This window comes from Odocoileus virginianus, chromosome 24 (assembly GCF_023699985.2).
Source record: "Odocoileus virginianus isolate 20LAN1187 ecotype Illinois chromosome 24, Ovbor_1.2, whole genome shotgun sequence".
Classification (NCBI taxonomy): domain Eukaryota; kingdom Metazoa; phylum Chordata; class Mammalia; order Artiodactyla; family Cervidae; genus Odocoileus; species Odocoileus virginianus.
The window spans coordinates 52,083,656-52,097,024 of NC_069697.1; the positions used below are offsets into that span (position 1 = coordinate 52,083,656).

Here is a 13,369-nt window from a genome sequence, read left to right on the forward strand (position 1 = left end):
CTCTCAGTCATGTCCAACTCTTTGGGACCCCATTAACTGTAGCCCTCCAGGCTCTGTCCATGGGATTTCCCAGGTAAGAATACTGGAGTGGGTTGCCATTTCCTTCTCCGGGGGAATTTCACCACCCAGGAATCCAACCCTCATCTCCTGCACTGCAGGCAGAGTCTTTACCCTCTGAGACAAAAGGAAGCCCACTTATCTTAAAAGGTAGCCATAATTGTCTTAAAGCCACTAGATTTTAAGTGCATTTAAAGTGTGTTGGAGAAAACTCTTCAAAGTCCCTTGGACTGCAAGGAGATCCAACCAGTCCATCCTAAAAGAGATCAGTCCTGGGTGTTCATTGGAAGGACTGTTGAAGCTGAAACTCCAATACTTTGGCCACCTGATGTGAAAAGCTGACTCATTAAGACCCTGATGCTGGGAAAGATTGAGGGCAGGAGGAGAGACGACAGAGGATGAGATGGTTGGATGGTATCACTGACTCAGTGGACCTGGCTTTGGGTAGACTCCGGGAGTTGGGTGATGGACAGGGAGGCCTGGCGTGCTGCAGTTCATGGGGTTGCAAAGAGTCACGACTGAGCGGCTGAAATGAACTGTAAGTGTGAATACTATATTTGTTGAGTCCTTTTGGAGAGAGGATATGGGACTCAGGACCCCTAACCTTTTCATTAACAAAACATTTACATTCTACTTTTCAAAAACTACTATATAAGGAGTGGGATCCTCTAGAACGGATGAGTTTCAGGATACAGTGTCCAAAATAGAGGCAAAAAGAAATAGCTGAGTATAGAAATTTACACCTTCACGATAATCTCACTTTAAATTATGTATTTCCAAAGTAAAATAATTGACAGCCTAGGTCACAGCTACCTTTCATTGGTGTGACTACAATCTCCGTGTATTCGGCATTATTTAATAACATCGTTCTACTGAATTAACTGATAAAATGAAGTCAGAAAGTAATAATGTTGTGGCTACTTTCCTGACACGAGAGCAGAGGCTACTGTCTTTCGCGTATCAAAAATGCCTCGACATGAGGGACGCGAAGGGGTCGGCTATCTAAGGACTGCATAGCTCAGGATAGAGAGTTCTGCCAGGCCAGCGACTCCAGTTCTAAATTCATACCCTTATTTAGACCTCGGCACCACCCCCAACTGGAAACAGCCGGATGGCTCACTGGTTAAAGGAAGTGACTGTAAGCAGCTCCTGACCCGGAATTAGATCCTGGCCCCGCCCCCTCCGCCAGGCTTCGTTCTGCAACAGGCGTGGGTCACGCTCTCGCTCGCTCGCTCTCTTTCTGCCGCCATCTTGGTTCCGCGTTCCCCGCACAGTAAGTGCTTGTCTTCGCCGCTACTTTTTTATCTGTAGCCATCCGTCTTTCTTGCGGCCTGAGGCGCCACGCAGAATAGGAGCTAAGGATAATTAGAGGTTTTATGGGGTCATGGGGCTCCTATTCAACCCTGGGCAGTGTGGCCTTGGGGCCTCCGGACAAAATGGGGTCTGCTTTTGGTATCCTGGCAAGAGTAGGGCACAAAGGCCAGGGAGTCCAGAGCTGGGGAGATGGGAACCGTTGGGGATGGAAGTGGGGTGCGTCTGCTGTTGGAACCGGCTTCGCCAGAACCCAGCGGAGGTTAAGGGGTCACAGCTTTGGAACAACCACCCCCACCCCCGCGCGCGCTCGCGCGTGTATACACACACACACCCTTACTGTGACAAGCCAGTGTTGGGACTTAAGACACCTTCTGTCCCCTTCTGAGTCCCGGAAGTCAGCAAACGCGGGTCGTGGAGGTCCTCGCCGAGAAAGCGCGCGGGGGAGAGGGGGCGCGGCGTTTCAAGGTAGCGTCTGAAGTCTCCCATCCCGTGCTCAGGAGCCAGACCGGGATCCTCTCCCTCGGGTTGAGAACGCAGTGATAATTGCTTCTGTGTGGGATTTGGAGTGTGGAATAAAACGAATCCCTGGGCACTGGGAAATCCGCTCTCCGCGGAGTGAAGAGGAGCGACAAAAAAAAGGTGATTCTCTTGATCGAAAATGTGAGGGTTACGTCGTGTTTTTCACCTATTCCAGCTACTTTGGGGAGGGCTGTCCCACACACCTTTACGGTATTTAACAGCCCTCGGCAGTTTTAAGCGTGACTCTGGATCCTAGTCAATTCAGGCCTCCTTTTTATTCCCTTCAGAAATGCCCGGTGAAGCCACAGAAACCGTCCCTGCTACAGAGCAGGAGTTGCCACAGCCCCAGGCTGAGACAGGTAGGTTCCCCCTGGACCCCTTGCCCTTAATTAAGATTGTAAGATTGGCCCTAAAAACATTTGGTGGGTTAAGTGACAAATAGACTGTTCTTAGTATTGGTTCTCATTAAAGAAGCTGGGTCTGTAGCTTTACCAGAGAGGAGAGTCCATAGTAGTAACTCACCTATGGGAAACAGGCAACAGTGGCAGGCCAAGGAGACCTGGGCTTTTGTGAGGTCCCAGCCAGCAAGTTGCATCAAGGTTTTAGATGGCAGTGCTTGGCGTTGTGCCCTCATCACATGCATGGATGAGATGTGTGCTGGTGGTAAATGTGTTCTCCTGGGCTCTGGGGCCCTCCTAGATTGGTTAAGTTGTTTTGTGGATTGGTGCTGAACTGTTTGTAGTGTCCTGGAACAATGCCTGCATCAACAGCTTATCTGGAACCCAGGATTGAATTAGAGTCGTCTTTTGACCGCTCTTCGGCTTTGAAACTAATGAATGTAGAAGGTAGTGTAAATGCAAGGTTTGAATTCTGTTTAAAATATATCTCTACAAAACCTGAGAGGGGGTAGTGAAAAAAACTTTTATGGTAATCTTCTTGCTGTTCAGTTGTGCAGAAGTAAACGAAGGGAATCTTCAGGCTATGACCATACTTGCCTCTCCCCGCCCCCATGGTAAATTTTTTTTTTTTTAAACTCCACCTGTCACTTAAGGGCAGTTTCTGTCTCCTGGAATTAAAATAGTTGAAAGCATTAAGGTTCTCCCTCCCCACCTGTCTGATTTTAGCAGCTGAAAGGATTAATACAGCTGCTGGAAAAGAAAAGGGGGGGGGCCTCTGAGCTGGGGAATGAGCTATGTGAAATCCTTGAACTACTGGGACTTAAGGAAGGTTAAAAATTTACAAGTGTGGAGACTGAAATTCAGATGAACTTTGAATAATCTGAATCAAGCTTCAAAATTAATGCTGTTTGCTTCCGAAGCAGTCCTCAGAACTGTTAAACTTATTCCTGAGTATTTTGAGATTGCATTGTAGGTTAGATTAAGTGCCTGTGATGGATACTCAGGGTTTGTTTTTTTGGGGTGGGGAGTTTAATACACAACTATAACCAAATAATTACTAGAATAAGTGAGGAAACGGACTTAGGAAATTGGTTATGGTGTCTAAAGCAAGTCATTTGGGCCTTATCCCGGAGTTTTGAGGTTCAGTGAGGAGAAAACATTGTAAGTTTCAAGTTCTGATTAATACATTTGAGAGCATTTGCACTGTAGTCATAAAGACTTTGAGCTACCAAGTTTCTAGGAAAGACTGGTTTGAGCCTACCTCTGTAATGGGGTGCTCTTGGTTGAGTGAACTGTGAATTTGGATGCTCTAGGCTTTTTTAAAAAATAATAATACTCCCTTCTAGGTGTTGAGCAATCATTCAGAATCTTTTGCACAGCTTCAAATGTGGTGCCAAGTAATGCCTGTTTTGGCACAGTGGCATACTCATCCAGATTAAGGGGTGGGGACCCAGCGTATTCTCTCCACAGTCTAGTTTGACAAGTTGGATTACAGTTTCATAATACAGTTCCTATGCTTGTGACTAAGCTCTGTTACTCGTGGTCTGATTCATCCAGATTGATGTCTGAAGAGTTAACATTGCTTAGAGACTGTGGAGTCCGCACTTTTGCGGTTGGTTTTTTTGTTTGTTTGATTTGGGTGAGTAAAATGAGGTATAGGGAAGCTCGGTGACTTAGTATTTAATATTGAGTATTCTGAAGCCTGAGCACTTAGAGACCTGTTTTTCTCATTCAGCTCTGATTCTCCATTATTGCCACTCATTACCTTCCTTGTTCCAGTTTTCAGCATTTGTTTCAGTTCATGCTCCTTGAGTGGATAGAGTAGCACTTTCTAGTGGTGACTCCGTGGTCTGTGAGAAAGTCTTAGGGTCCCTTTGAGGTGGGAAGAGAAGGGCACATCTCGAAAGGAACGGTAGGAAGCCTGCTGGCTGTTGCCAACTTACTCCTGGGCTGGCGCTCCCCAGTTGAAGACCGACATACGGCTCTTGGACTGTTCTTCACCCTCAAGTGGTTTACTTATTTTAGTAGATTTGGGAAAGGAGAAGAATGAGGTATTCTACTTGACCTCTGAAGTGTGTTTGGGGAGGTCGCTGTTGCTTGTCACCTTTGTCTAATCCTGCGTGGTCACGTTTGTTCTCAGATTTAAACTTCCAGTGTTTCTTGTGTGAGGCATGTTGTACCAAGTCGGGCTGTATAACTCACTTTTGTTTTTTCCTTCCCTCTCCTCCTTCATCCCCCCCCGCCCCCCTTTCTGGCTTTTCTCCTCCAGCTGTGCCGCCTGTGTCTTCAACCTTGAGCGTCACTGCTGCTTTAGGGCAGCCTAAACCCGCCCCCACCCCTCCCTGCTCCCTGGCCTCCCAGCAGTGCCCTCTGGCAACCCCTAACCAGCCTTCCCCCTTCCTTTCTCCCTCGACCATGACCTCAGCCCCTTGTGAAGCGCCTCTTCTGCAGTCATCCCATGGGACGGCCCTGCCTCTGGGGGCTGCCCCTCCCGCTGACCCCCCCGTTTTCTTACCAAACCTGATAGGGCCTCCTATCTCCCCAGCTGCCTTAGCTCTGGCCTCGCCCATGATAACTCCACCTCTGAAAGGTGCTCATTCCTCCTCAGCCCCCTTGGCTCTGGTGGCCTTGGCTCCCCACTCAGTTCAGAAGAGCCCTGCCGAACCCCTGCACCCCCTCAGTGCGCCTCCTTCAGTTGCCGTGGTTGAGTCGGGGTCAGTGACATCGTTGTCAGCTCCAGTTGCTCGCTCAGAACCAAAGCCCTTTCCTAGTCAGGCTCCCTCTCAACTAACTCCTAATCCAAAGGATACCCCCAACCCTCCAAGTATAGTCAGTGCTATCCCTTCCCATCTTGTAACTCCTTTGGCCTCTGTTCAGTCTGAACTAGCCTCATGTTCTCAGATACCACCTGCCATCCCTTCCCCTCAAGTCAAAGGTGTCCCCATCTCAGCTCTGACTACTCCACAACACCCTGTGAGCCTCAGCCTGAAGGGTCCACCTGCTGCTCCATCTCTTCCAACTCAGTCCTTTGCTGTGGCTGCTGCGTCCCCCCCGGTTTTCCTCACTTCTCTGGGCTCTCATCTTACACCTTTACATCAGAGTTCTCCTGTCCAAACTTCAAGTTCTAATGTTCTGTCAGATCCCATAGAAGGTACTATTTTTGTAGATCATTCTTCTGCGGATCCCTGTTACACTTCTCAGAGATCTGTAATTCCTCCCCCTCCTTCCAGAAATGAGGTGGTTCCTACTGCTGTGACTGCTTTTCCAGGGGGGGCTCCCACTTCCTCTCTGGCTCTGTCTGCTGACAAAGGCATCTCTGCTGTCCCTGACCTGGTCTCCTCAGACGTCGCTGCCTCTTCTCCATTATCTCCTACTGCCCCTCTCATTCTCAAAGATGTTCCTAGTACAGCAGCCCTGGCAGCGCCTAAGCATCCCCCCTCTCCCCAGAGCACATCGCCTTCTCCAGAGACGGCTCTTTCTCCTGAAGCCGCCCTGGCAGCAGAAAGCTCCCCAGGGCCTCTCCCTGTAGTGAAGCCGGCCAGGACTTCTCCCTCTTCTCTGAGTGCCAGCTCCCCAGTCCCTGTGATCAACACAGATTCTTACACAAGCCCAGACCCAACTAATCTGCTTCTCAAAAGTTCTTTCACTACCCCACCTGTAGCTCCATTTCCTTTGGAAAGTGCTGCCATTGATGGAATGGCTCCTGCAGCTGCCAAAGGTACTTGCGCTCCTTCAACTCTAGCCAGTCCTTCCACTCTTACTACTTTACCATTGATGCCTCCAACCTCTGAAAGTTGCCCTATGGCTCCAGCAGTGACTTTATCTCCCCAGAATGCTTCTCCTTCTCTAGCTCCTATGGCACAGGTCCCTGAAATTCCCAAGTCTGAGTCTGCTACTCTTCTGCCTCCAGCTCATACTCCTCAGGGTGCAAAGAAAGTTCATGGCATTTCTCAAACCTCACCATTGGCATCTGTGGCTTCCCCTCCTGAAGGGTGCCCAACTGAGGACTCTGGTGCTTCTGTTACTGCATCTTGCAAAGGAATGTGCCTTGCTGGCTCCCTGTCTCCTTTAGGGACTACTGTGTCTCCTCAGCCTAAAAGAATTCCAACCAAGAAGGGTTCAGCTACTGCTCCCTTAAGTCTTGCCCCTTCTGCTTCTAAAAGTGTACCTGCTATCCCTGATACTCCTGCTGGAAATCTTTCATTCACTGTTTCTCCAGTTGAAGCTTCCTCTCTTCCAGAGGCCGATCTTCTTTTTCATGTCTCTAAAGGATCACTAGTCGAGAAGCATTCCCCTACTCCCCCATCCCCCAAAGAGACTCCTGTTCCCCCACCTATGGCTCCTTCCCCCAAGGAGGGGCCAGCATCCCCATCCCCTAAAGAAACCCTTACTCCTTTAGCTGTGACCCCTTCCACCCCCAAAGGAGCCCCAACAACTCCTTCCCCCAAAGAGGCTCCCACTCCCCTAGCTATGACTCCTCCTTCCCCCAAAGGGAGCTCAGCAACCACATTACCTAAAGAGACTCCACTTCCTGCCGTGACCCCTTCCTCCCCAAAAGGAGCCCCAGCAACTCCTTCCCCAAAACAAACTCTAGCCACTCCACCTCCCAAAGAGGCTCCCACTTCCCCAGCTATGGCTCCTCCCTCTTCCAAAAGAACGCCAGTTAACTCACTTCCAAAGGAGGACTCCATTCCCCTAGCTGTGACTCCTCCCTCCCCCAAAGGGAGCCCAGCAACTCCATCTCCCAAAAAAGCCCCAGCTAGCCCACCTCCAAAGGAAGAGTCCACTCCCCCACCTGTGACTCCTCCCTCCGCCAAAGGGAGCCCAGCAACTCCATCTCCCAAAAAAGCCCCAGCTAGCCCACCTCCAAAGAAAGAGTCCACTCCCCCACCTGTGACTCCCTCCCCCAAAGGGAGCCCAGCAACTCCATCTCCCAAAAAAGCCCCAGCTAGCCCACCTCCAAAGAAAGAGTCCACTCCCCCACCTGTGACTCCCTCCCCCAAAGGGAGCCCAGCAACTCCATCTCCCAAAAAAGCCCCAGCTAGCCCACCTCCAAAGGAAGAGTCCACTCCCCCACCTGTGACTCCTCCCTCCCCCAAAGGGAGCCCAGCAACTCCATCTCCCAAAAAAGCCCCAGCTAGCCCACCTCCAAAGGGTGAGTCCACTCCCCCACCTGTGACTCCCTCCCCCAAAGGGAGCCCAGCAACTCCATCTCCCAAAAAAGCCCCAGCTAGCCCACCTCCAAAGGAAGAGTCCACTCCCCCACCTGTGGCTCCTCCCTCCCCCAAAGAGAGCCCAGCAACTCCATCTCCCAAAAAAGCCCCAGCTAGCCCACCTCCAAAGGAAGAGTCCACTCCCCCACCTGTGACTCCTCCCTCCTCCAAAGGGAGCCCAGCAACTCCATCTCCCAAAAAAGCCCCAGCTAGCCCACCTCCAAAGGAAGAGTCCACTCCCCCACCTGTGACTCCTCCCTCCCCCAAAGGGAGCCCAGCAACTCCATCTCCCAAAAAAGCCCCAGCTAGCCCACCTCCAAAGAAGGAGTCCACTCCCCCACCTGTGACTCCCTCCCCCAAAGGGAGCCCAGCAACTCCATCTCCCAAAAAAGCCCCAGCTAGCCCATCTCCAAAGAAAGAGTCCACTCCCCTACCTGTGACTCCTCCCTCCCCCAAAGGGAGCCCAGCAACTCCATCTCCCAAAAAAGCCCCAGCTAGCCCACCTCCAAAGGAAGAATCCACTCCCCCACCTGTGACTCCTCCCTCCCCCAAAGGGAGCCCAGCAACTCCATCTCCCAAAAAAGCCCCAGCTAGCCCATCTCCAAAGGAAGAGTCCACTCCCCCACCTGTGACTCCTCCCTCCCCCAAAGGGAGCCCAGCAACTCCATCTCCCAAAAAAGCCCCAGCTAGCCCACCTCCAAAGGGTGAGTCCACTCCCCCACCTGTGACTCCTCCCTCCCCCAAAGGGAGCCCAGCAACTCCATCTCCCAAAAAAGCCCCAGCTAGCCCACCTCCAAAGAAAGAGTCCACTCCCCCACCTGTGACTCCTCCCTCCCCCAAAGGGAGCCCAGCAACTCCATCTCCCAAAAAAGCCCCAGCTAGCCCATCTCCAAAGGAAGAGTCCACTCCCCCACCTGTGACTCCTCCCTCCCCCAAAGGGAGCCCAGCAACTCCATCTCCCAAAAAAGCCCCAGCTAGCCCACCTCCAAAGGAGAGTCCACTCCCCCACCTGTGACTCCTCCCTCCCCCAAAGGGAGCCCAGCAACTCCATCTCCCAAAAAAGCCCCAGCTAGCCCACCTCCAAAGGGTGAGTCCACTCCCCCACCTGTGACTCCTCCCTCCCCCAAAGGGAGCCCAGCAACTCCATCTCCCAAAAAAGCCCCAGCTAGCCCACCTCCAAAGGAAGAGTCCACTCCCCCACCTGTGACTCCTCCCTCCCCCAAAGGGAGCCCAGCAACTCCATCTCCCAAAAAAGCCCCAGCTAGCCCACCTCCAAAGTGGGATTTCACTCCCCCACCTGTGACTCCTCCATCTCCAAAAAAGGCCTCGGCAACTCCATCACCCAAAGGAACCCCCACTCCCTCTGCTGTGACTTCTCCTCCCCCTAAGAGGGGTCCAGCAACCCCACCTCTCACAGGAGACCCTGCTCCCCCATCTGTGGCTCCTCTCTCCCCCAAAAGAGCCTCAGCAATTCTGACTCCCAAAGAGTCTCCAGCAACTCCAGACCCCAAAGAGATCCCCACTTTTGCAGCCATGACTCCTTCCCCCACAGAGGCCTCAGCAACACCATCACTCAAAGGAACCCCCACTCCTTTAGCTGTGGCTCCTCCTTCCTCCAAAGGGACTCCGGCCCCCAAAAGAGCCTCAGTAACTCCAACCGCCAAAGAGGTCCCTACTTCCCCAGCCGTAACTCCTTCCACCAAAAAAGCAACAGGAACCCCAGCCCCCAAAGGGGTACCCACTCCCTCAGCTGTAATTCCTCCCTCCCCAAAAAAGTCTCCAGTCACCAAAGAGGGCCCAGCAACCTCATCCTCCAAAGGGGCTCCCACTCCCCCAACTGTGATTCCTCTCTCTCCCAAAGAGGCCCCTGCTTCCCCAGTTTCAGTCACATGTCCCTTGGGATCCACTGCCCCTCAGGCATCTAAAGGGCCCCCAGTAAAGAAAGGCCCCACAGCTGTCAAAGCAGTGCTTGATGGTTCAGCTCCAGAAAGTGCACCGGTCATCACAGCTCCCACTCAGAAAGGTCCACCAGCCAAGAAGAGTTCTGCTCCACCACCTGTCTGCCCAGACCCCCCTGCTCAGAACGGCGCTAAAGGCCCCCTTCCTGCAGTGGCTCCAGCTCCGCTACTGACAGTCTCTACTCAGAAAGACTCTTCTCCACAGGCTCCAAAAGCCCTCCCTGTCTCTCCCTCAAAGGGCAAGGATTCTTTCCATTCCCCAAAGGGCCCCTTGGCTCCTCCTCCTGAGTCAGAGACATCTACCCCTTCAGCAACAGCTGCCCCAGAGAAGGTCCTTCCTAAAGCTGGATCAGTGTCTGTCTCTCCAGCACCTACCCCATCAGTCTCTCTGCCTCTTGCTTCCTCCCCAGTTCCCCCTCTGCTTCCTAAACAGCAATTTCTGCCGTCCTCACCTGGGCTGGTGCTGGAATCACCCTGTAAGCCCTCAGCCCCTGCTGATGAGGATGAGCTGCCGCCTCTGATTCCCCCGGAACCAATCTCGGGGGGAGTGCCTTTCCAGCCGGTCCTCGTCAACATGCCCACCCCCAAACCTGCCGGGATCCCTGCCCCGACCCCCTCTGCCAAGCAGCCTGTTCTGAAGAACAATAAGGGTATTTGCCTTGGTTTGCCGTGTGCATGGTGTGTTGCCCACAACCCTCCCGGGCTACCCACCGATACTAACCATAGGGTGCGCCGCTTTCTCCAGGACATCTGCTTGTGTTTGGGCATAGAACAATAAGTGTAAATGCAGAAACTCTAGGAATGTGAGACAGTCTTGGTTTTCGCCTCAGATAGTCCATTGTGTATTATCTTGTGTAACGTGGTCCAGACTAACTCTGGGTCCCTCATCTTCCTTACCTGACTGATCTGACACTGAAAACCGAGACCTCCTAGACCTTTAATCTGCTCTAATCTCTACCACATCACTAACCTTGTCCCTGGGCCTGGGATTTGCTAAAATATTGGGAAATGTAGAACTACTTGAATTTTTTCACATCTTAAACTTAGTAATAACAGTGCCCAGGGACTCTTTTCCTCCAAGACCTATTTTTCCTAGCCTGAGAATGGTGGAGGTGTATGCTTCTTCCCTCAGTAGTCTGTTGATGCTTGGCCTTTGAATTGAGGGAAACTTAAATATGTGAGTTACATTTGGAAGAAATGGATGAGGTCATAGGACAATTATCTAGAAGTGACTATTAGAACTATAGATCAGCATTTTGAGAATCTTCGAGTCGTGTTGATTAGATCAAACTGCTAGGGTTAGCAGTTTCAAAATAAAGCTAAATGTGTACACAACTGCTTCTGGCTCCCCCAAACCAGTTTAAAGGATGAGGGGAAAGTGTCCTCTCCCCACAACGCCCTCAAGACTGCCTCCACAATGTCATCGTAACTGTTTTCACTGAAGTATATCTGGAGGCACCTTGCCCACCAGAGATGGATGGGCTGTTGGGTGGAATTTGGCATTGCATAAATCATTGGTATTTGCCTGTGCTGAGAAGGGAAGAACTTGAAGCAGTTATACAAACTGCTTAGCTGGGTTGAGTGTTTCTGGGGCTGGGTCTTTAATGGATGTGTACACACTAGTTTGTGACTAATTTACAGGCTATCATACTGCATGAGCCGACTTCACATAAGTCCACTGGTTTGCAGTACATTTTCTGAGGTCTGGCGTAAACCAGTGACTTTTGGTGTGGGCAGGCCATGGTGACGTGCCTCTTGTAATCTTTACTATAAAATAGTAAAAGTTATTTGTCATTCTAGGGTCTGGAACAGAATCTGATAGTGATGAATCAGTCCCAGAGCTTGAGGAGCAGGATTCTACACAGGCAACCACACAGCAAGCTCAGGTGGGTATTAACTTACTAGTGTAAGTACTAGGGTCAGAGAAACATGGGTGAACCAGTGTTGACCAGAGAAAGCTGGCTTATGCGTTTGGAGCTGTGAACTTTCATAAAGGGAAAACCACGTGGGGATTTTGGTATCCAGGTCTTCCATTCCAGTTTACTCACAGCTATTTGCTTTTCTTAGCTGGCAGCAGCAGCTGAAATCGATGAAGAACCAGTCAGTAAAGCGAAACAAAGCCGGAGTGAAAAGAAGGCACGGAAGGTAAGAATTGAAGTTATAAAGTTAGAGGTTCTAATGGAGCAGCTTTCGAAAGGGAGATGCATCTGTGGTAGAACTGAAGGTAGTAGCAGGAAGCCTGAGAATCAATGATGTATTCCTGTATAAACTTTTCTTTCTTTACCCACAAAAGTCTTTGCTTAGAATGTAGTTTTGTTGAGTGTATTTCCTGAAGCTGGTTCTAAAGAAGTTGACAGCCTATTCTTTTTTATTCTTTAGGCTATGTCCAAACTGGGCCTTCGACAGGTTACAGGGGTTACTAGAGTCACTATCCGGAAATCTAAGAATATCCTTTTTGTCATCACAAAACCAGATGTGTACAAGAGCCCAGCTTCAGATACCTACATTGTTTTTGGGGAAGCCAAGGTAAGGAAAGTTTTCTTGAGAATTGCGGTAGACTAGGATTTCTCAACCTCAGTGCTGTTGACATTTTGGGTCAAATGATTCTTTGTTGTAGAAGGGCTATCCATTGAGCAGTATCACTTGCAGTTGTGGTAACCAACAGAATTTCCAGGCTTTTGACCGATATCCCCTGGGGAACAAAATCACCCTCCAATGGAGGGCCACTGCTTTAGACATAAGCTATTTCTTTGTCTACAGGGATATATCAGTATAATCTGAGTTAGATCAAGTGATTTAAGGCTAGGTAGTAAGTTAATGTGATTTACATTTAAGTTAGATTTAGAGAGCATTTGGGAAAGATGCCATTTTGTTGATCTGCTGCGATTGACCTACTCATTTGAATCTGTACTTTCTGTCCTATAGATTGAGGATTTATCTCAGCAAGCACAGTTAGCAGCTGCTGAGAAATTCAAAGTTCAAGGTGAAGCTGTCTCAAACATCCAAGAAAACACACAGACTCCAACTGTGCAAGAGGAGAGTGAAGAGGAAGAGGTATATAAGGAAATCTCTTGTACCTTAAATCCTCTCAAGATAATACCATGTTTGTATTGATGGGTGTGTTCTATATGGTTTTAGGCTCTCCACGAGTTAAGTAGCTTTTGACTTACATTAAGTACTGTCTGTTGATTGAGGAGATGCCTGGCAACTATTGAAGTTGTTCTTGCCTTTAGTTTATTAAGTATTTTTTCCTTATCTTAGGTTGATGAAACAGGTGTGGAAGTTAAGGACATAGAATTGGTCATGTCACAAGCAAATGTGTCTAGAGCAAAGGCAGTCCGAGCCCTGAAGAACAACAGTAATGATATTGTAAATGCTATTATGGTAAGTATCAAAGCTTATTCCTTGACTCCCTCTGCCCTGACCAATTGTGGGTGACTATTTTTTGTGCTTAATATCAGCCAATTAAGAAGCCTCTTTCCAGAGCCTGTTCTGAGTTTTCTTGGATTTTAGTGACCTGTATTCTCTGAATTGGCCTGTAACCACACTTCTGATGATCTCTCTTCTCTTACAGGAATTAACAATGTAACCATCTGAAAAGAGGACCTTTTTTTGGTGTTTCAGAAGATTAACTGCAGCTGGGTTTGAAATTTGTACTGTTTCTATCATTAATAAAGTTATGGCTTCTTGTTGGATGAACTCGGTGGGTGCTTGATCTCTTCGCCGAGGTGGGGGGACAAAAGCTCTAGAAAGGAAAACACATTTATTTGTAACTTTTAAGACCTCAGCTTCAGTTGAAGAGGTTTAATGCCACAGGTTTCCCTCTTAACATCTCAGCCTTTTCACCTCTTGTAAGAAGATACTGTTCATGTTATTAGAAACTTCTTTTCAGAGACTGCAATGTAACTAT

The 13,369-nt window shown here is 49.7% G+C and overlaps 2 protein-coding genes across 4 annotated transcripts; both read left to right on the top strand.

Annotated features, from left to right (window-relative positions):
* The first annotated feature begins 1,219 nt into the window (after positions 1-1,219).
* Positions 1,220-13,158, top strand: NACA (nascent polypeptide associated complex subunit alpha). Of its 3 annotated transcripts, XM_020884094.2 has the most exons (9): positions 1,220-1,330; positions 1,869-2,010; positions 2,178-2,249; positions 11,260-11,345; positions 11,527-11,604; positions 11,839-11,985; positions 12,385-12,513; positions 12,721-12,843; positions 13,034-13,158. In XM_020884094.2, the coding sequence occupies exons 3-9, from the start codon at positions 2,180-2,182 to the stop codon at positions 13,046-13,048; spliced, it is 648 nt and encodes a 215-aa protein (XP_020739753.1). In that variant the 5' UTR covers positions 1,220-1,330; positions 1,869-2,010; positions 2,178-2,179; the 3' UTR covers positions 13,049-13,158. The 3 variants fall into 3 exon arrangements, with proteins under 3 accessions (XP_020739753.1, XP_020739754.1, XP_020739756.1); XM_020884095.2 differs by lacking the exon at positions 1,869-2,010 and having other exon boundaries at positions 1,228-1,330; XM_020884097.2 differs by lacking the exon at positions 1,869-2,010 and having other exon boundaries at positions 1,249-1,330; positions 2,156-2,249.
* LOC139030947 (nascent polypeptide-associated complex subunit alpha, muscle-specific form-like) lies at positions 2,645-8,648 on the top strand. Its single transcript, XM_070454893.1, has 2 exons — positions 2,645-2,735; positions 4,558-8,648. The coding sequence occupies exons 1-2, from the start codon at positions 2,645-2,647 to the stop codon at positions 8,514-8,516; spliced, it is 4,050 nt and encodes a 1,349-aa protein (XP_070310994.1). The 3' UTR covers positions 8,517-8,648.
* Positions 13,159-13,369: the final 211 nt, after the last annotated feature.